This window comes from Mya arenaria, chromosome 13, assembly GCF_026914265.1.
Source record: "Mya arenaria isolate MELC-2E11 chromosome 13, ASM2691426v1".
Classification (NCBI taxonomy): Eukaryota; Metazoa; Mollusca; class Bivalvia; order Myida; family Myidae; genus Mya; species Mya arenaria.
The window spans coordinates 13,733,205-13,754,585 of record NC_069134.1 but is presented as its reverse complement, the minus strand read 5'-3'; the positions used below and the strand labels follow the sequence as shown (position 1 = coordinate 13,754,585).

Genomic DNA, 21,381 nt, shown 5'->3' with positions numbered 1-21,381 from the left:
TGCTCTGGAATGAACCAGAAATGCTTTAACGCAAAAACGTGTGTATAATATAACGATTACTTGCATTGGAAGATATTACTATAACACATTATTATTATTATTATTATTATTATTATTATATTCTATGTATCCTTAAACCGAAACCCATTTTCTCAAAATAAGATTATACCATGAATTCAGTCACCCTTCCCACCTCTTTAGACCATATTTATATATATTGAAAGCTGGACTTCGTTGTAGTTGTATTTCGTTTTTGTTTGCTTCCACTCGTGACTTTTAACATGTACACGTCTTTTCAGGGCATGAGTTAAATGAAGTCATCGTTACTTTATTAAACACATTCATTCATGTAGAGCACTAAAAGAAGACGCCGTCAATACCGTTTCCATTGGTGTGTGTGTAGCTAAAGCCATAATATACAGACACATAATTATACGCTGTTGAGTAACTATTTCCTGTTATATATACAACGGCTGTAAAATAGCGACATTCAACATGTTTTTTTTTTTAAAAGAATCTAACATCTAAGGGTTAAATTCTCAGAATTCTGTGAACGTTACCGTTTAAGTTAACTTACAAATATTTAGTGCTCTGAAACATTCTCGGACACACTATTCGATTGTTCATGATTAATTACATGGTAACTATCATTATTTAAACATGGGAGCATATCATTTCACCTTTTCATCAAGGATGCTATTAATCATGTTGCTAACTTCACCCAAGTTCTAAACAATCACATATCACTTCCAAGTCTCTTGACCTTGATTTGGTTAACAGTGCTTTCTCAGGAACAATATAATGATACGTCAAACATAGTGGGACTCACTGTAAAAACCATTTATATGTGGTGGCCACGTCTGTAGTCTATGTTTTATAAATGTATGCTATTTGAATGGAATATGTCATACCGAAATAAAGTGTAGAGAACAAAGATGTGATGCTTTGGTTATTTATTCATTTGATAAGTTAACAGCTATTTATTGTTGGTATTGGCTTTTTAAGTAAAGATATTTTCAAATGTTCATTTTTGTAGAATTACAACTTTAAAGATTTTTCCATTGAATATTTCAAATAACATTTTAAAAAGGACTACTCTAGAAATATATCTAGGACTACTCTAGAAACATATTTACATATATATTATTATTTTAGTCAGTGTAAAAGTTGAGAGTCAATCACATTAAAATCACAAAGAACGCCTGTTCGGTTTGGCAGAGGATTCTAGGTTGTGTACGTAGTGTTTAAGCTCAGCGGCATTTGCCAGTGCCAACTTCCCAGGTCTTCACAAAGCGGTCAGCATTGTCACTTGGCTTTCCAAACGACGTCATCATGTCGTTGTAGGGCTCGTTGTCATAGCTACCGAGGAGTCCGTTTGTCTTTCCGAAGTAGAAGCCGTTCATCACAATAGTGTACGAGTTGAGCTCTTTCACGTAGTCAACGTCAAGATGGCCAGCAACATTGATTTTCACGTGGCCATTCAGTGACGTCATCGTTGTGTCTCTAAAGACCGCTGGTAATGCAGTTAGCTGCCGATCAACCTTGATCTGTGGATTGGATAGAGAACGTGCAATAAAGAAAAAAAGAAAACCTAAATTCCAAATAAGGATGTTTCTAGTGAGTTTTCAGTATGTGGTGAAAGCCAAGTGGTAGGCGTATCGGACTCTGAATTAAAAGGAAGCAAAGTAAGATCACCGCTCGTAGTTTCGTCGATGATAATAGTGTTTGACAACAAGAGTGGTGAAGTCACATGTCTAAATTCAATGTACATATCAGATAACAATGTTCATATTTTCATCGCTAAAAAGCTTTAAAGATCTTGTGTTATGTTACATGCTAAACTTACTGGCATCATTGCAGTAATTGCAGCCTATGTTCCTAACATAAGAGATAAGCAAATTAACAAACACACAAACACACACCTGTCCATCGGCTAAGAGCTCAATGGCCTTCCCGTCAGCGATAATAACCAGGGTTTTATTGTTGTTTTCCTTGTTGAGGACCACTGTGAAATTACCGTTGACGTTGTCTTTAGCTAGGAGGAAAGTGCAGCTCTTGGTCAAGTCGTAGGTCAGCCCATCGAACGTGGTAATAGTGTCACCCTCAATGGTAGCGATGGCTGTAAATATTACCAACATAAATCATTTATTCTTACATTTTAAAGAAGATACGCTACTAAAGTTAAAACTATTAAAAGACGAGAGTAAACTAGATGTAATTAACTATCAATGTACCTTCATAAGGGGGCAGCCATTTTGAGACATCAGATGACGGCAGCGTGATACTTGGCATTTTGGGAATGTACTTCTGTGTCTTTGACATGTCCATTTCTATTACTGGAACAGCATCTAAAGTCTTGATTGGCAACGGCAAATGGATTTCAGCTTGAATTTCACCGTGTTTCGGGTCATAAACGGTGATCGTACTCTTTTTAAGGTTCAGGAGTGTGGCTTTAATATCTGAAAGTTCTATCTCGATTTCTTCTTTAATCCAATCAATTATTGCTTGTGCAATTATTTCTGCATTTTCTCTAATTTCCCAATATTTGTAAGCATTGTAACCCTGAAAAATATCGAATCATGTAAATATTACATAAATAATGAAATAACGAATCCAGCTAAAAATGTTAAATGCAAATCTATCAATGTTTAAATTCATCTGAAAGCAACAAATATGTCTTACGTGCTGGTAGGCGCCACCAACTTGTTTATTTGCCAACAAGCGAGATACTCTGGTATTGATAGCGCCATTTACACCATAAATTGCAGATGTGTACTTGTCAGCCATGTTGGTCATGTGATCATTGCTCATTTGCGACATATAGTTAACGTAAGTATTGTACTTGTCGTTCACAGAGGTCATAACTGGTGCGGTGATGTTGTAAACATGGCCTAAAATACAATAGTGTTATTCATATAGCAAACGCATTGTTTTAAACTTAGGTAAAATAATGAGGTCTCCTACACAACCTGACAAAATATAACCACATATAGACAATGCTTCTTTCAATATAACAAACGAACATTTACCTGAGTATATGTTGTAGACATTCTCAGCAGACTGCATGATCATCCCCGATGATTTCTCTACCTCCAGTATTATGTTCTACAAAAATATTTTCAACACTGTTATTCAAATGCTTTTGGTGTGAGAATTAGTATATCCCTACATTCCGCTAAATGTCATGACATGATGCGTTTTCAAATTTAAAAAAGTGTCGACAAACCTTGATCGTTTCCTTGGAGACTCCCATTGACTTTGACAGTTCATCGGACAGATTGTTCATGCACTCACTGGTCGCCAGAGACATGTCGTGTAGTTTGAGTCTAATAATATATGAAGATGAATGCAACGTGTTCACTTTTTTACCATAACATTTATAAGACAAACACAAAATGATTTACATTTCACGATTGCTGAAGATCATAATATGTTAGCATCCTTAACAACGGTTATATTAAATGAAAACTAAAATAAACAACGTAGGTTTACATACTTTGTCTTTTCAGCAGCAGCTAGAACTACATCGACGATATCACGCATGTGATACTGATTGAGCTCATACATGATGGCCAGTCGCTCAAGTTGTTCAGTGGCAGTGGCAACAAACGGTTCCGATTCCTCCATAAAAGAACGATTGATGATACTAGACTTTTGTCTAAGTTCGGCGCTAATACTCTCACTTACAGCATCAGCAAAGCTGGAGAGCTGGCGTTTGTAGGTAGAAGACTTCTTTGCTGTGTATTCCTTTAATAATTCAATTCATAGCGAATAAGAAAGGTACAAATTACATAGATAAATATTCAATATACAAACAGATAGAAAGGAATCAACTTTCCAATTAAGTTAAACTTACTTTTAGATCAGCAATCATATCTGGTCGCCAATGGATTCTGCTGTGAAGAAGATGAGAGCTGTTTAGACGTAAAGCAAGCAGTCCGTCACTTATTCTCTGTCTGTTGATCACATGGTACAATTCAGCTGCAATGGCAGAATTATTCACGTACTTCGCGCTTACATGAAGCTCACTGGTTGGGTTTTCTGAAATGAAAAGTCGTAAATGTTGCTAATGACAATTAAAATAAATCCATTTTAAAACTTTCACAATTGTATTCTTCTATGATATAACCTTTCATTATATTAAAACGTTAGAAAGGAACGATACATTTGTCCAATACAGATGCATCGAAAGAAGTTAACTTTCAACCTTACCCAAATCGTAGTTCATCTGAAAGTCGATGCTGCGTTTAACGGAATCAAACGAAACAATGGTATTCAGTGTTTTTTTGTTGTCATATTTGTTGACCAAGGAAAGGCGATATGGGGATCCAGCCTGGATGTTTCCGTTGATTCCAACCTTCTTCATTGGAGTGTCAATCTTAGAATAAAGAAATATAAGACAAACATTATAAAATTATGAAGTTTAAAATGTTTAAATTCAAATATAATCAGTTCCTGTTATATGAATAAAATGGTTCTTTTGAAAAAAAATCTGATAAAATACTTACATTTAGTTCGACGCCTTTACGGATTTTGTCAAGTTCTCCATTGACTGTGAACTGTTTAGTCTCGCGTCTTGCAGTAAGGTATTTGACATCAACTGCTCCTGTCATTTTTTCGTTTGAATTTCCCACATGAGAAACGACCTCAACATTGACGCTAGTGTATGGGTGACTTATTCCGAATGTAAAGCTGTAATTTCTAGAATCCCAAGAAGATATGTCCTCAACACGAGAGTTAATTGTGATTTTTTTTCGGGAATCTTTAGAATAGGTTAGTTCTGTTTTTCCGTCAAATATGATACGCCCTCTGTTCAGAATCATTTCGGAATCGATCTGAAGATCCTGCAAGTATAAAACAATAATGACTCCGTATGCAATTGAAACTGCAATAACGTGCCTGATATCAAGAATGTTGCGAATCAAACCATTTGAAATATAATAAAATTCTTAGTCAATCCTAATTCAAAATTGTAATTATATAAAACTAGAAAATATTTACTTTGATTGTAAACGTTTACCTTTCCTAGGCTTGGCAACATCACTGTCATGTCAGCCTTCATCGAATCAGATTGAGATTTGATTTCGGAGCGGAATCCAACTTTCTTTGTTTCATCTTTGTCTGCGTCCCAAAACAGGAAACCTTCGGTAGCCCCGTTTTGTACTTTGCCGGTTACTTTAAGACTTCTTGTAGGAAGAATAATTTTTGCGAACGACTCGGATATCTCGTACCCATAGCGATTAGTATTGATGACTAGGATTGATTTCTTAAGAGAACCGTTCAAATCCAGCTGCATTGTTGGACAGTTGTACTTAGCAACCACGCTCTTTGCGATTGGGTCAATTGTTCCGGTTAGTGTCAATCCGGTGTTCTTTTCGAAAATATCGTTTGTAAAAGAAACAGATCCTTGATAAACTCGTCCGATGTTACCACTGACGTCTGCAGAAAAGGTTATTGGAGAGCGCATTGTTACAGACAAAGCCTTGTTCTGAGCGCTGCTAAAAGTAATATCACCGGCTAAAGTGGGTTTTCCGTTAAAAACTGGGGATATCTTTGCAGAGTAGATAATTCCTTGTTTCTTTTCCATTTTGATATCAACACCCGCTTGTCTAACCATATCGAAAGGTGTTCTTAAATTTATGTTTCCAGTAGTTGAAAGACTATTGTCAGTTAGAGTTCCATCAAGGACAATGGACTGTGAAGAAGACCAACTTATTTCTGACTTAGTTGTATATTTACCTTTGTTTTCTTCGTTTGTGACGGTTATTTTGATGTTTTCGAAATTTCTAATCTGACTGGTAAGACTTACGGAGCCGTCCAAATTCAGCAGTGAGAACAAACGCAGATTTGCCTGGGCCCTGATGGATGGAGCAGCAGATGATGTAAAGGCAGCTGTTGATTGGAAGTTACGCATTTCTCCATTGTATGACAGTTGCACTTCGTGATTTTCATACCCTTGGAAGGGGGTGGACAATTTAAATGTAAGGCTGTTGCTGTTCATATCAATCGACGCAGAAAGTGTCTTATCTTGCATGTAGGCAACATTAACTTGTCCGTTTATTGAATCTTTTCCAATGACATATTTGACATCTGCACCTAACTTTTCAAAACCGGCGAACGGTGTGGTAAACGAAACAGTTGCTGTTGGGGGGTTATTATTAATTGTCAAAGTGCCACTGATATCCTGATTCATAATGGATATGTCTGCATCACACTCAAAGCCATCTGATAGAGAAGCATGTCTATATGAAGCTTTGGTAAATTCACAGCCCTGAAATGGTGTTGTCATGTCTAAGGACATTGAAAGTCTTCGCCATCCGTAATTAGAATACTGGAGGTTGGATTCAAACAAACTTTTACTTTTTGCTTGTACTGTTGACTTGGTGGTAAATCGCCTGTAGGTACCCGAATGCTCAAATGTGACTGCAATGTCACTTAAGTGTTCGAATGGTGTATCAAGTTTGAACAATGCGTTTATTTCATTTGAAAGGTCCAAGCTAGCTTCAGTCGAGTACAAACTTCCAAGTATTTTAGCATCAGCAGATGCTTTAAAATTCGGCAAATCGGCATCGTACTTAACCTGTATATGCTGGTCATCTACGTATCCAGCAAACGTCGTTTTAAGAGAATAATCTAGATTTAAGGACGATATGCCGATGGAGAAAGTTCCGGTAGATATTAAATTGTTGTCTTCACCCATTGAAACAACGAGCGATTTCGAGAATTGACTTGGTTGTCCCGTCAGAGTTAATTCAATGTTAAGGTCTTCCGTGTAAGGTGTTTCAAGCTTTGCCACTGTCTGCACATTTTTTCCCGAAATTGTTGACTCAAACGAAGCAGCAATTTGTTTTCCGGTCAGATAATTTATTTGTGTGTCAAAAGACACACTGTCTTTGTTGCTTGCAAAATGGATGTTACCTCCAACGTTTTCATATCCACTGAATGGTGTAGATATGGCAAGTGTAGCGGATAGCTTGGGCTGAGTCTGGATTTCACTGTTGAAAGAAAATTTATTTCCAGGCATTGAAACTGTTAAATCGGCCTTGGCATTTGGATACTGTCCACTGTATGCAAATTCTGCCTCACTGTTTCCATATGGAGAAGTCATGGAAATGCTAGATTTAATTCCTCGTTCTGTATTCAGTTTACCGTCGAGTGTCATTTTCTTTCCTAGTGCTTCCATATTAACACTGCATGTATAGCTTGAGTAGCCCCTATTTAAACTGACAGATCCTCGAATTGTTCCAGTTACATGTGAGTTCATTGAAAAGGATGCACCCATATCGTTACCAAAGTAAAAGCTAGTATCTAAAGAATTTGGTTGGCCGTTAAATGTAGCTTTTATATTAATTGAATTTCCATTCAACTGAGGTTCCACGTTGAAGGAACCAGTTACTGGTTCCATATACGGAGTGACGACGGCAAAGGAACCCTGTGGGTACGGTGTCGATTGAAAAGAAATATCGGTCGTGAATGGAGTGCCATTGAAACGAAGTTCAGCTCTAGTTGTGAATTTCTGCATATCTCCGGAGTGGTCGAACGAAATCTGAAGTGCTGGTGTAAGGACTGACTGACAAACAATTTTCAAAGAGATTCCTTTCACATTAGATAATTGAAAGTTACCTGTCAAGAGTGTCCTTCTTCCTGTCTTAATTTGGATAAGGCCATCTGAGTTAGGAAATATTCCATTATATGACAACTTAGATGTTACAGTTTTGTAACCTTCAAATGGTGTCTTTACTGTCATAAAGGTGTCAATGCCATTGGTTGTGTCAACACTGGAATCGAAGGAAAATGTATTTTCGCCGACAGAATATTCCATTGCACTTTGGAACTTTTGGGCATTGCCAACAAATTCGAGTCCCAATCCAATTGAAGGAAAATATGGACTTGAAGCTGAGATTTTCATTTCAGATTTCGACCCGATGTTGAATAGCATATGCGCTTCTGTTTTTTCTCCATTTATTGTAATTTCTGCTTGGTTTTCAAAGTCAAGAACTTTCCCTTTATGACTAAATGATGCAGACAGGGTTTTAATATATTCATTCGTGGACTTCAAAGAAAGGCTTGCCCGCAGAGGTGAAGTTTCAAAAGACAATTTGCTTGAAAATATTTCTTGGGTTCCTTTTGCAAAACTAGCACTTCCCAAAATACCACCATCCGACTTAAACTGAATATTCATGAAGCTAGATTGTCCATCCACCGCTAGTTCTCCCTTAACGTCAAAGTGGTCATAGGTCCCGTCAACGAAAATGGATCCCGATAGTGTTTTGACAGGTGTTTTGAAATTAAAAGACCCTTGAAGAGGATTAACGTTTGCGGAGAGGTCAGAATCTAAAATGGTTTCGGATGCAACGATGAGCTGAGCACTTGACTGAAAATTTGTCCAAGGTCCGCTTTTTGAGAGAGTGGCTTGGATATCTCGTATTGGGTTTTTTATAGTAAGGTCGAGATTAATTGGGTTTGACTGAAATGCTACTTCGCTGTCAAGCATCACTGTCGATCCAATGGTGAACTTAGCCTGGGTTTTAAAATTTCGTACAGATCCGTCAACTGCATAAGAGGCAAAGATATTCTTAAATGGATTCTTTAAAGTGATGCTTCCGCGAATAGGGTTTGTACCAAGCGAAACTTGACTGTCTATTATTGTTTTTGACTCTGTTGATAGTTTTGCTATTCCACTTAAAGGCCCTGTTTGTCTTATTTCGATGTTTCCAATTTTATCGCCGATCTTTACTTCGCTAACAACCTTGTACGTTAATGGAACAAGATTTATGGAGAATTTACCCTGAATGGGTTCTACCATTGGCGATTCAATGCTTAGGAATCCCTCGGCGTCATTCATAATCGACAACCCGGCATCAAGGCTATGTTTATCATTATCCAATTTAACTTCACCGTGAGATTTGAAGTTAGTCAGTTCCCCGTCATGTTTAAATCCAACGGCAATCGGAATTACTCTGGGTGATCGGATATTGATCTGACATTCATATGTGTCTATTGTATTTACAGAGCCCGTCAATTTATGCATTTCCTTTCCATATTTTGCTGACGAGTCAAGGGTGAACTGTCTCGGTGTCCCATCAATTTCACATTCGAACTCGATCGGCTCGGTGAAAGGCGTCTTAATACTCAGAATTCCATAAATACCATTTTTTGTATTAAACTCAAGGTCGGCTTCAACTGTATTAGTTATGTAGGTTCCTTCCAAATGACACTTTGGACTACTGAGTGTACCAGAGATTTCAATTTTACTAGACATGTATGGAAGTGATGGTGACGTAATGCTTACTACGGCTCCTAGTTTATCGGACTTGGAAATGTATGCTTCTACGCCATGCAGTTGTCCTGCTATATCAATCGTAAAATGTCCACCAACTTCACCTTCTTTTCTGTATGTTAATTCTGATGTTTCATATCCGTTGACTGGAACTTGCACTTGAACAATCCATGTGTAAGGAAGATTAGCATCTAATTTAATGGCAAACAAGGTTGTAACGCCATACGCAACATTGACATTAGAATTTCCGTTCATGGTATTTGCGTTGTCCCTGTCAAAGGAAGCTGTGATGTCTTTGAAAAACGGCGTTTTTAATATAAATGAACCTGATGTAGGTTTGAAGGAAAGATCTCCAACGAGATTTTGTTTGTTGTATGTTACCTCGGCGTGCGATGCAAAATCTGTATAAATGCCATCGTGGGTCACTTTTACGGAAACAATCTTTAATTGAGGCAATACTGAGGTGATAGTAATCCCAACGTTGATCGAACGCTCGTGATTAATTCTTGAGTCAATGCTTAAGAGAGACTCAGTTCCATATTGGACATTTGCAGACGTGTGGCTGTTTGAGCAAGGTCCTGTGTGCGATAGTGATAATTTCATGTCTTTCGACATTGGAGTAGTCAGGGTAAATGTTGCTACAACAGTTGGAGAAGTTTTTACATCCATACTCAAAGTGCTCTTTTGTCCAGCGTAGATAACTCGAGCGTCAGTTACAAAAGCAGTCAAATCACCCTTTTGTGTGAAGCTGGTCTCCAAGTTATTTATGTGTGGAGAAATTATTCTTAAATCACCTGAAAATTGATCTTCAATGTTGAATGACATATCAACACTAATTCCACTTCGTCCGCCGTAAGTCATGTCAATATTTGACTTGAAGTTTTTCATGGAACCCTCGTAAATGAATTTTCCTACCAGTTTCTCGGCAAGCGGAGAGGAGATTTTGAAAGACCCTTGTATGTCCGGTGAAGTTGTCAATTCAATTTCTGTTTCAAATCGCTTTCCGAAAACATTTACTGCTGCATTTGATCTGAGCCCGTTCGCATTGCCATTATGATGGAGTTGAAGTTCAGAAGATTCGTATCCCTCAAGAGGTGTGATGACTGAGACAATGGCCGATACTGTTGGTTGAATAGTCAAATCAGACTGAAGTCCAAATTGTTTAACACCGTCATACCTCACAGACACATCAGAATTCGACGACGTATCGGACTGGACATGACTAATGACAATTTCTGCCTTCTTCGTCATAGGTGTTTCTCCAGTCAATCTGGCTTGTATGCCATTAGACGAATCAAAGACCAGGTTAATCGCAGTTGCTCCACCGGGACAGTTTGTGTTGACTGATGAAGTGAATTTCGACATGTCCCCTTCGTGTGAGAAGGATGCAGCATAATTATCTATTCCAGATAGTGTTGACTTAAGTGAGACGCTTCCTGATTTCGAAATACCGTTCTTGAATGAAGCTTCTCCGAGCAAACTTTTTTTATTGCTTGAACATTGCACAATTGTATTGAAGTTGTTCATGTCTCCATTATGAGTAACTGTAAGCGTTAGATCTTTAAGGGAATTAAAAGAGTTAATCATTGTCACTTTTCCGTTAATACCATTGGTTGAGTCAAATGATATATCGATGGTGCCTGACTTTTTGTTTAATGAAAATTCTCCATGACTCTTGAAATTGTGCAGGTCACCTGAATGAACAACGGCCGTTTGTATGTTCTTATAACCATAAAATGGTGTAGCGACTGCAATGCCACCCTTCAGTCCGTTGACTGTGTTCATGTTGATATTGGCTTCAACTGCATCTTTTCCCATAGAAACACTTGCTGATGATTTGAAATTCTGAATTTTACCTTCATGGTTTACAGATGCCTTTATCGTACTGAATGAAGGTCCTTTAACTGTTAATTCACCTTTAAGAGAGTTCAAGTTCTGGAAAGTTGCATCACCGATGTAGGTGTCGCCATTGCACTTGTACTGCAGATTGCACTTGAAACTGTCGGCTGTACCAGAGTGCTTAAGAGACAGCTGGTGACTTTTCAGCCATGAAATAGGTGATTTAACTGTGAAAAGTGCATTAACAGTCGGCTGCATTTGGAATTTGGCATTTGCTATAAGGCGCTTGCTACCTGCGCTTGCACGAAGCTTGCTCTGGAACCTCGAGAGTTTACCCCAATGATCGAAAGTTGCTTTGATTGTGTCGGTATAAGGACTTCGCAGAGTGAAGTCGACGTCTATTTTCTTAGTGGCGTCTACATTTAGATCAAGTTCTGTTATATCTTTGTTAAGCTGCATTTCCCCATGAAACTTGAAATTGTTAATCACACCTTCCTGTGAAATGGAAATACGGGCTTCTCTTAATGCCTTGTATGGTGTCTTCAGAAGAGTTTCGGCAATAAATGCTGGCTCAGTGTTCACCTTGGTTGAAGCGAAATATATATCCTGATTTCTTTGCAATTCAATTTGAGTTTGGAACTTTGAGATGTAGCCTTCATGTGTAAGGGATCCTCGTAGATCACTGAATCCTCTAATAGGTGTTTTTACAATAGCCGAAAGGTTGATTGTCGACAGAAGATCAACATTGAAATCGGATGAGAAAACGCCGATGTCACTTACTGAAAGTTCCATTTGGTTTGAAAACGACAACAAAGGGCCTTTGTGTGAGGCAGAAAACCTGGCGTTTCGAATTGGTGTTTCAATGGCTAACGAGGCTTCTACACCTGGGCTTGATTTAAAGTTTAGACTTCCGCCGTATTTTGTATTATCGACTAAGATATGGCTAGAATATTCAAAGTTTTTGAAGTTGCCTTTGTGTTTTAATTCAACATGGACATTAGATGTGCATGACATGTCAACATCAGCTTTAAAGTCAAGAAGACTTCCCTCGTAGTTGAATGAAGCCGATATATCTTCATAAAATGGACTCCGAATAATGAGAGATCCGCTTTTGGTTTCAACGCCCGAATATCGAGTTTCTATTGACATCACTTTGCCTCGCTGATATTCAATTTCACCGTTGTTTGAGAATCGTCGAAGGTCTCCAACATGATTGATCGAAACTCTGGCGTATGGCATTTGGTCAAATGGTGACGAAAATTCCAGAGACATCGCCAAGTCGTTGACACTTTGAAAGCTATACTTACTATCGAGTCGAACTGTTTTTCCGGGTAAATATTCAACTGAAAGTGATGACTGTCTCTTATTGTCTACCATATAACTTACAAATGTAATCTGTGAATATGGCACGCTTGCAATTGGTGTTGTCAGTTTTACATTACCAGATAATCTTTCGTTGATATCAAACGATGCTGATACTAGCCATGCTCCCAACAATGGTTCAGCGTCAATCTTTGCTGATGTAGTAAGGGTGTTTCCTGTTCGTTTGTACATTGCATTTGTTGCAAAATCGCTTGTGAAAGGTGAAGAAAATTTGAGAGAAATTTCATTGGGATTATGGAAACTATCCAGTTGAATGTTTTTGCCTGACATGTACTGTAGTTGCAGTTTCGATTCAATACCTGTTTTCTTGACAAAGCGTGATCCATATAATATGACTGCTGGGTTGTTTGGAGTATTCGCGCTTATTGAAATGTCCATGTCTCCTGAAGTTTCTTTTCTGTACGTTCCATCGATACTGTAAATCTTGGATGGGGAAATCGACAATTCTAAATGTGCCTTTGATGGACTCGCGGAGTAGTCAGCATTTAAAATGACAGAGACATCATCCCCAAGAAGCGAATTAGATGTTGTGAATTTAGATTTTACTTGGTTATTCGATCGCTCGTACTTTCCTTCAACAGTAACAATTGTCATTTCTTCGTTTGAAATATTTACTACAGAGTCGAAATGGCCTGACCTATGCTCATGTATTATCTGCAGGACGGTTTCTTTCATCACTCGATATGGTGTATTTATTTGCAATGTACTATGCACCTTTCCTGAGGCCAAGCTCATGTCATGAATGCTCTTAATGTCAAGTGAATATTGGTTTCCGTTAAGAATAAGTTCCAATGTAGATTGCATATTGCTTTTGGTATTTCTGTGATTCCAGGTTAAGGATACACCATTAGAAGGTAAAGTAATCGTAACGCTTCCATCAGTTGCAATATTCATACCATTCATTGTTGCAGTGATTGTACTTTTCAGCCCGTATTCTTTATTGTTGTATTGTAGAAGTGCGTTTGTGTTGACATCTCGGCCATTGTTGCTGTGCTCCAACAAGATGGATCCTTTCTTCATGTTCTGCATTGATGATTTAAAATTGAGCTGTCCTTTCAAATTGATGTCGTTTTCATTTCCGTTGTTAGTAAGGTGAATATCGGCGTTCAAAAATTGTTTGTTGAAATTGAATTTGGCCACTGTTGACACGCCATCTGTTACCGAATGCTGCAAATTGGCCTGGGATGATTTCAAACCATATGATGGAGCCTTCGCAATCAACACAGCATCGATATTTCTTATGTTGATTGGCCTCTGAACTTTCAGTTCGGCAGAAATGGAATCATCGGTATCAAACTTGAGGTCAACCTGGGTATTATAGTTTGTTGTTGCTATTTTATGGTTCAGGGAAAGTTCGACAGATTTGAGTTGCTGGATTGGGGTTGAAAGCTTTACACTGCCAATTAGGTCCCGACCATCCCGGGCGGCAATGCTGCCAAATACTGTATCAATAGATACGGAATTGCTGACACCCCATTTCAGGTCCATATGTGACAAATATTTGTTAGTGTAAGTTTGCTTGACATTTACAGAAACGGTTCGGCTTGGGTACTGGACAGTGAGCGATCCATCCATGTTTGACATGTCCTGGTATTGGCCACTTCCACTGACGGTTATCCTTTGTGAATCATCACGATCTGCATTCCATCTTAGATCAGAACGACTGCTGATTCTTCCGTTTGCCATAGAGCTTTCAAAGTTTCCAATGATGTGCCTGGTTGGGTATACTATATCGGCTAAGCAGCGAACAGAAGTTGCAGTTAGCTTTTCAGATGACAACTGCGCAGAGTATTTTGAAGATCCTCGCATGATCTCACCACCAATTTTGTATTGCGCTGGGTCTAAGTTGAAATCGCCTTCAAGTTTTAAAGGTGTCATACTATCTAACTGAACATTAGAGGAGACAGTAAAGGCTTTAGCTGATGGGGTTTTCCATGATGCGTCGAGTGTATTTTCGGAGCGACCAACTTTAACTTTTGATGACAGATCATAACTGTTTTCGGAAGACTGCTTAAGTGCATGGGTCATGAGTATCTTTTTACCTGGAATATCAATACGCCAAATTCCGTTCAGATTTTTCAATGTTGTTGACTCATCCTGAAGTTGAAGGTTTGATTCCATGGCGTTTTTGTTAAGTCGCAGAGTAGCAGTCGAGTTCAAGGCCTTGGAGTTGTGGGAGTGTGTTACTTTTGAGACAAGTCTGAAATTCTGCAACAGTAAATCATATATAGTTATAGGTCATTAGCAATCAGTATGTACCTAAGCCCAGATATAAAATACAAATTCAAAACTGACTTAAAAAATGAGTATCGTGAACAATTAGTGAACTTTAAATGCAGGGCTTTCAATTGCATATACATTCTTTCCAATATTGTTTTCAAAATTTCAAGACGACTCACCGTTCCGATTTCCATTTTTCCAGAAAAGTCAACAGCCGCCATTGACCAACTTTTTATTCTTCTGTCAAGTTTACCATCAACGGTTATCTGTTTATCTGCATCCTTAAAGTTTGGTCCATAGTTTATGCTTGCATCAAATCCAGAAGTTCTCTTGTTGTGATTAACGTTGGTAATAAGTTTGAAATTGAGGTCAGAGTTTTTCTTCGATTCAGCATTCCTAAAACAAGACATGATAATCAGCGTGTTTGAAAGTCTTAAAATTAAATAAAATTAATATCTGTTTAAAACAAGTCATAGATATATAAGCTGTTTAATCTTTCTTTTCTTAAAACTAAATTTTGTTTATACTGACTAACGATAGGCACTTAAATTAAACTTCGATGTTTTCTTTTAATGTATAGTTAAAGTTCAAACAAAAACATATTACTCACATTGACAGTCTTGCTTTCGTCAAAGTTTTCGTACTCCAATTCATCAATTTTGATGCAAATTTAACGTTGTCCCGGGCAATGCCCTTGATGATGTATGTAAGGTCAATATCGGCGGCCAAAGTTTTCATGTTCCTGTTGTCAAACTTGCCTTTAGTTTTTATGTACATTGGTGTCGATTCAAAAGCGAAATTAACATAGTTAAGTGACCTTCCTCGTCTGTAAGACTTAAGCCTCCATTTAGCTGAAATTGCAATAAATACCACATGTGGAAATATGTTGAAATAGATCCGTCGGATGTATAAAATACATACAAAACAAAGACACAGTAGTGTCAGTTTGGTAAACATTTCATTGAAACAGGGATAATTGCCAACAGCCCTAACTCTATCATTCTTGCACTGGTATGAATCACTGCAAAATGCACTGGACAACAAACGATTGAAAAATGGAGTTTAGTTAAATTTACCTGATAATGAAACTGGTTTAGCAACTACTTTGTCGAAGACAAAGTTCAGGTCAATCGAGTTTCCGAAAACATTCGTGTAAGTTCCACCAAAAGCAAACACCTCAGTAGATGGAGTTCGAATGCTTATCTGAGGCTTGTATACAATTTTCTTCTTGTAAACCGTTTTCTGGAGGGATGAGGATAGGGTGTACGTTGATTTAGGCCCAGTTGTAAGGGTGGCATCAAATCTCATTCCTTTATCTTTATTGGAAATTTCCGCTAAAAGCATAAAAAATACAAAAATAATTTGCTATGCTATCTGATAAATTCCATATCAAACGGCTACTCGTGATCTATCCTATACATAATAAACGCTCAACGGACAACACACAAAACAGCATACACAAATAACACATTAATTAAATTGTCGAAGTGGCTTACATTTCATTACGATAGGTGATTCACTCAATCCCGCAATAGTCATTTGTGTATCCAAAAGTGTCCAAGGCCTATATTCCATTGATCCCTTCATATTGATGGATTTAAAGTTAGGAATGTCAATCGAGATTGTTGGTTTAATAATTCTTCCTGGGCCTGACGTTTCCAATTTAAGATTGGCATTGACGTTAAAGCGTAGCGTGTTATCCCAGTTCATTCTGCCGCTGACACCCATTTCAGATTTCGAATTGACCAACGTACCTATGTAAATAAAATAATGTCATTTTGATAGGGATTTTGTCGATAGCTTCGAAAGTATATGTTTATTTCTTAACTTCTAAAACACAAAAAACGTTAAAAAATAAATAACAACTCAGTTATGTTTTTATTAAAAATACTCATCAATTATAAGATCGAACCTCTAAAGTCTCCTTTCTTCCAAGGCGATGCTATGCTAGCGTCAAATGTTCCGTCTTCCTTATTGAGACTAAAGTCAACGCCCAATGCTCTGTCAATTTTGGAGTTAGGTGTTGAAAAGGCGAATCGAACGATGTTTTCCTTGGCGTTCTACAACAAGAAATGTAAATAAAGTACGTGTAATAAAACAATACAATATACAAGGTCATGCCCAATAGCCTACAATTCAACCAAACTCTTGTCTTCGTGCACAATGACCAAAACAGAACAAAACAAACACCAAACAATAGCAACAATGCTAAAAAACAACAAACATTAAACACACACGAAAATATCGCCATTGGTAAAAGTTTGGATAAGTTAAATAAAAGATAAAACTACAAAAAAAGCAAGCAGCCATTGCAAAATTAGTTCTTCATGTGTATATGTGGGCAATATTTAACCAATAATTACTTTTGACCATTACTGTTAACGAATCAAATCTCTGTATGTATTTATATATGTATATACGGAATATACTTACGTGCGTCGATCTGGCCTCAAGCTTGTACCCAGTCATCTTTATATCTCTCTTGTAAAGAGTAATGCCAGCGTTCATCGGTCCAGTGATTGGGAAATATGGTGCAGTTTCCACAAGCGATGCGTTTGGAAAGCTCATTTCAGCGCAAATCTCTAAGCCTGCGACTTTGACAAGGTTCGGACCAGAACACGCGCTATGTGACTGGCGATTGCTTGTTATCATTTTCTGCAGTCTCTCTGATTCACGATGCATAGTATAAAACTCTGATCTGGAAATAAAAAAAGTATATATATTTTATGTAATTTTACAAATATGAACTGTATATGTATATTTCAATTTATATCGTTGTTTTATTTTGTTAAACAGGCCCAAACTATTATTGTTTGTACACACTTAAAATCAATAATGAGGATTTAATGGTAATGTGCAACATACTTCACGCTAATGATGTCCATCTTTTCGTCTGGAAGATCGAACTCTGCGGTCAAAATGGATCCATCGACTATAGACATTTTTCCTTGAATTGCAGAGCTTGAGTGAAGTGTTGAGATCATTTTCACTCCGACCTGGTTTGACAGTACGTCGATTCCCATGACACTTGACACAACAACGGCTGCGCTATAACCAAATAGATTTACTGACATTATGTAGTGCGCTTATCGTTTGACATGTTCGATGTTTTACTGTTTGAGATAAATTTTCAGAACAGGACGGACAGATAGGACATATGAAACACATTTATTGGGAGGATCAAGATTTAGGCAACTTACCTTGGTCGAATGATACCATGAATGTCCAGCGACCTAGGTGATGACGCCATTTTCATAACGTCCACCATTCCAGATGCTTTCATATCAATAGTTGCTGATCCATTCACAGTTAGATTGAGTGGGAATCCAGAACTTGTAGGGATGACAATAGTGCTATCAATAAACATTGTGCTGTGGGTGAACTGGTAATCGTTTTCATTTGAGAGTTTCATAAGTACTTCTAAAAAGTTGAAGCTGTTCTGAGAAAGAAGAGAGTCGAGGCCTTTGAAGTTCATATAGCGCAGCTCGTTGCCAAACACGCGCATGTAGAGAGAACCACGAAGATCGTCCATTACAGATTCCATCTAACAAAAATAAAACCAGTCGTCAGTGTATCATAAAGTTATAACTACCATTAATAATAGAATTCAAATTAACATCTCGCTATTATTTTTACATTTCGAAAAGTATTAAAGGCGAAAAGAAGAAAATCAACACAAACCCTTTTATCAATACGGCTGACTTTGTCTGCCTTGATAAGGTCAACGGCTGTTTCGTCTACAGCAGACTTTACTTCTTTTTCACTAAAATAACCATTTGGTCCGAAGTAGGATTCCAAGAAATATTCCAGACCTTCGACGCGTCCGCCAATTTCGAACAAATTGATGGCATTGCCGAACAAATCAACGGTAAGGTTGAACATGCCAGATCGCGGAATGAAGGATTTTGATGACCAAATGAGATCTCCCTCAACGGTTGCTCCAGTGTTGATCTTTTCAAGGAAAAGGGAACCTTCATAATTGCGGGAAAACTTCCTCTTATCCATATTAAATTCTTGCTTCAGCGTATCATCCTCAAGGATCGATCTAATGGACTGCTTGTGTGGGTCAGATGTTTCCATAAGATTGGTTAAGTGAGACCAAATGTATGATCCAACTTGGTTGACTGACTCCTTGCTTAACACTATCTTGACTTTGCTTATGGTTTCGTCTGAAGCACATTCCATAATGGACTTGTATGCTGCGATTCTTACTTCCGAATCTTCTTCTGTATTGCCAAGAATCTCGAAGAGAATAGGCTTCTAAAAATAGAAAGACAAATACATAAAATGCTCAACAGCTCAATGACAGTTTGTGTGATAAATTGACAAGTGACCGCAAGTGTATTGAGGTGTATTTCTCTATAAATAGATATTTGAAAAAAGGCTTACATCAGTGGAGCATGGAATGCGACGGAAGGCTTCGATGGCTGACAGACGGATCTCGATTGGGTTCTCAGTGCGGCGGAAACACTTCTCGAGTGTGGAAATAGCGTTTGTGCCGAATCCAGCGTTTCCAATCGCTCTGAGTGCCAACAGACTCTGTAAGTCAATGTAAGTTGTAAGATTTATGTAAATCAGTACACAATACACATTAAGAGTACAATTTCGACATTAACTGTACGCTACTTGTAAGTTATGGAGTCTTCACTTACCATTTTATAGTCACCGGAAATGCTGCAGGATGGAGCTATTTTGCTTTCAAGGAGTGAAATGATCTTCTTTACTTCAATGTAGTTTTCGCATGCCGGGTTGTTTCTGCAGACACTGTGCACGAGGGAGCTGACGGACAGCATTGCCTTTTCTTGTAGATTTTCAACTTTCAGCAAGTCCTAGAATCATTTAAAGCATATTTATCCCCCCTAAATATTTTCAAAAGAAGATCATATGATTTACTGATAGGTACCAAATACAGCCTTAACGTTTCCAATCAATACTTATACATATTTTATTACATTACCTTTACTTCGTTCAGCATGGCGACGGAAGGCTGCTGTAAAAAGGCAAGGGAGGTCATCCACATTTCTGCCTCAATACCAGACACATCTCCACTGGTAATCAACTGGGTCATGAACTTCACACTCTCAGTTGTTCCCGTCATTGGCACGGCGTCCATAAAGAACTTGCTGTGAGAGAAATAATACATTTATCAATTAAATATTACCAAACTGTTAATGCAAAGATATATAATTTAAGGTAACTAGTATTTAAAAAAAATATTAACAAAGTATGTAATCCATAGTATTGTAAAATACATGAAGCTTAAATTTCTATGACATAAAGCTGTAGATGCTAAGTAAAGCAAATGTGATACTTTGTATAGGACGTACATAACACGCTTGTTGTTGCTTGAGCAGAGTTTCAGGGTTTTGATCTTCTTGTACACGACGTTCATGTCCATGGCAGACATTGACTTCATGGACAGCACAAGGGATGTAAACATCTTGGGCGTCTCAGGTGTCACACCGTTGGAAGTCACATCGCAAATAGTCGTCAGTTTGTTTTCAATATCACCCATGGCAGATAGACCATTTCCGTTGGAGTGTTCAAACTTCAGAGAAGTTCGAGATTGGACCGTAGCTAAAGAACAATAAATATATTGTTTAATGAAAAGTGATCAATTGATAAGGTAAGATAATGTAGGGAAATGGTTTGCTATACAATATACTAGAGTAAAAAAACAGGAGAAACATGTCCAACTATACCTGCTCTGGGCCTTGAAGCGTATTCCTTGACGTAGGTAAGAGTTTGCGTGCTGTGGGTGATTGCACCACTGTCTTGGCGAGAGAACGGAACGAAAGCGTGTTTCTCACGGCAGGTGGCTACATTCAAACGGCCAGTGTCTTTCGCAATCTCTTGTTCGCATTCCTGTGTGCTCTTTACGATAGGAATACTCTGGATTCCCTGTTCAATTTGCAATGTTGAAATAAATCGAACGATAGCAACTATATCGTACATTTACATTAACGAGTAATTCTTTGAAATCGGTCAAATAAAATGTTTTACTTATATGTAAGTCCAAAGCATTTCCATATTAATTATAAGATACCATATCTGACAATGCAATGCGTAACTGCTACAGTGAATAAAGCGATAACTAACCGATTTGGCCTGGTATGGGATGCCCTGGACAGCGCTGTTTCCGTTGTGGCGTTCTGTACAGCCCAACAGGTTCTTGGACTTCTTGATGATCTGTTTGTACCAGCCCTTGTCCTGGGAGGAATACTCGGTTTCACAGGTTCCGGCAACGTCCGACTGAAAACGAAATATTGTTATGTGTGTTGTTGTTATTAAATGGGATATTTGATTTCACAAGACCTGCACTATTGAACAGATCATTATTATCGTATACAAGTATTTCTGTCTACTTTTATATGAATATAATAATAATTATTGTATTTACGCCGCTAGATGCTAGGATATATACTCATCCGATACAACTAATTGAATATAATAATGTACTTGCCTCGCTGAGAGTCTGAGGCTTGGTTATATCGTCCATGTTGTTCTGAATCAGTGACAGAATACCTCTCTTAATGTTCAAGGTCTTATCAGACTCGACCTGTGACAGACATAGATCTTCGATTGTGCCGTCTTGGAAGGACACCGTCAGAGGTTGTTTTTCAAGGTCCGCTAGTTCGGGAGATGACACCGGCTTCATG

General features: G+C 38.0%; 2 protein-coding genes across 2 annotated transcripts in view; both read right to left on the bottom strand.

Moving 5' to 3' along the window:
* Positions 1-959: 959 nt before the first annotated feature.
* Positions 960-20,227, bottom strand: LOC128215047 (uncharacterized). The gene is made up of 24 exons (XM_052921778.1): positions 20,050-20,227; positions 19,680-19,845; positions 19,375-19,551; positions 19,112-19,261; positions 18,404-18,982; positions 17,923-18,266; positions 17,588-17,770; positions 17,156-17,420; positions 16,635-16,782; positions 16,219-16,476; positions 15,799-16,056; positions 15,333-15,573; positions 14,902-15,118; positions 5,021-14,710; positions 4,509-4,844; positions 4,213-4,378; positions 3,857-4,041; positions 3,497-3,747; positions 3,227-3,326; positions 3,030-3,105; positions 2,683-2,891; positions 2,235-2,562; positions 1,923-2,119; positions 960-1,547 (listed from the first exon to the last, which is right to left on the bottom strand). Exons 1-24 carry the CDS (start codon positions 20,160-20,162, stop codon positions 1,251-1,253), a joined length of 14,934 nt encoding a protein of 4,977 aa, XP_052777738.1. The 5' UTR covers positions 20,163-20,227; the 3' UTR covers positions 960-1,250.
* Positions 20,228-20,272: 45 nt separating this feature from the next.
* LOC128215046 (vitellogenin-like) overlaps positions 20,273-21,381 on the bottom strand; it is a 2,365-nt gene continuing 1,256 nt past the window's right edge. Inside the window, exons 3-5 of the mRNA XM_052921777.1 lie at positions 21,186-21,381; positions 20,822-20,974; positions 20,273-20,299 (exon numbers count right to left, since the gene is read on the bottom strand). The exon at positions 21,186-21,381 is cut by the window's right edge and continues 44 nt beyond it. Coding sequence (XP_052777737.1) covers positions 20,273-20,299; positions 20,822-20,974; positions 21,186-21,381 — 376 coding nt within the window. The remainder of the gene's footprint in view (positions 20,300-20,821; positions 20,975-21,185) is intronic.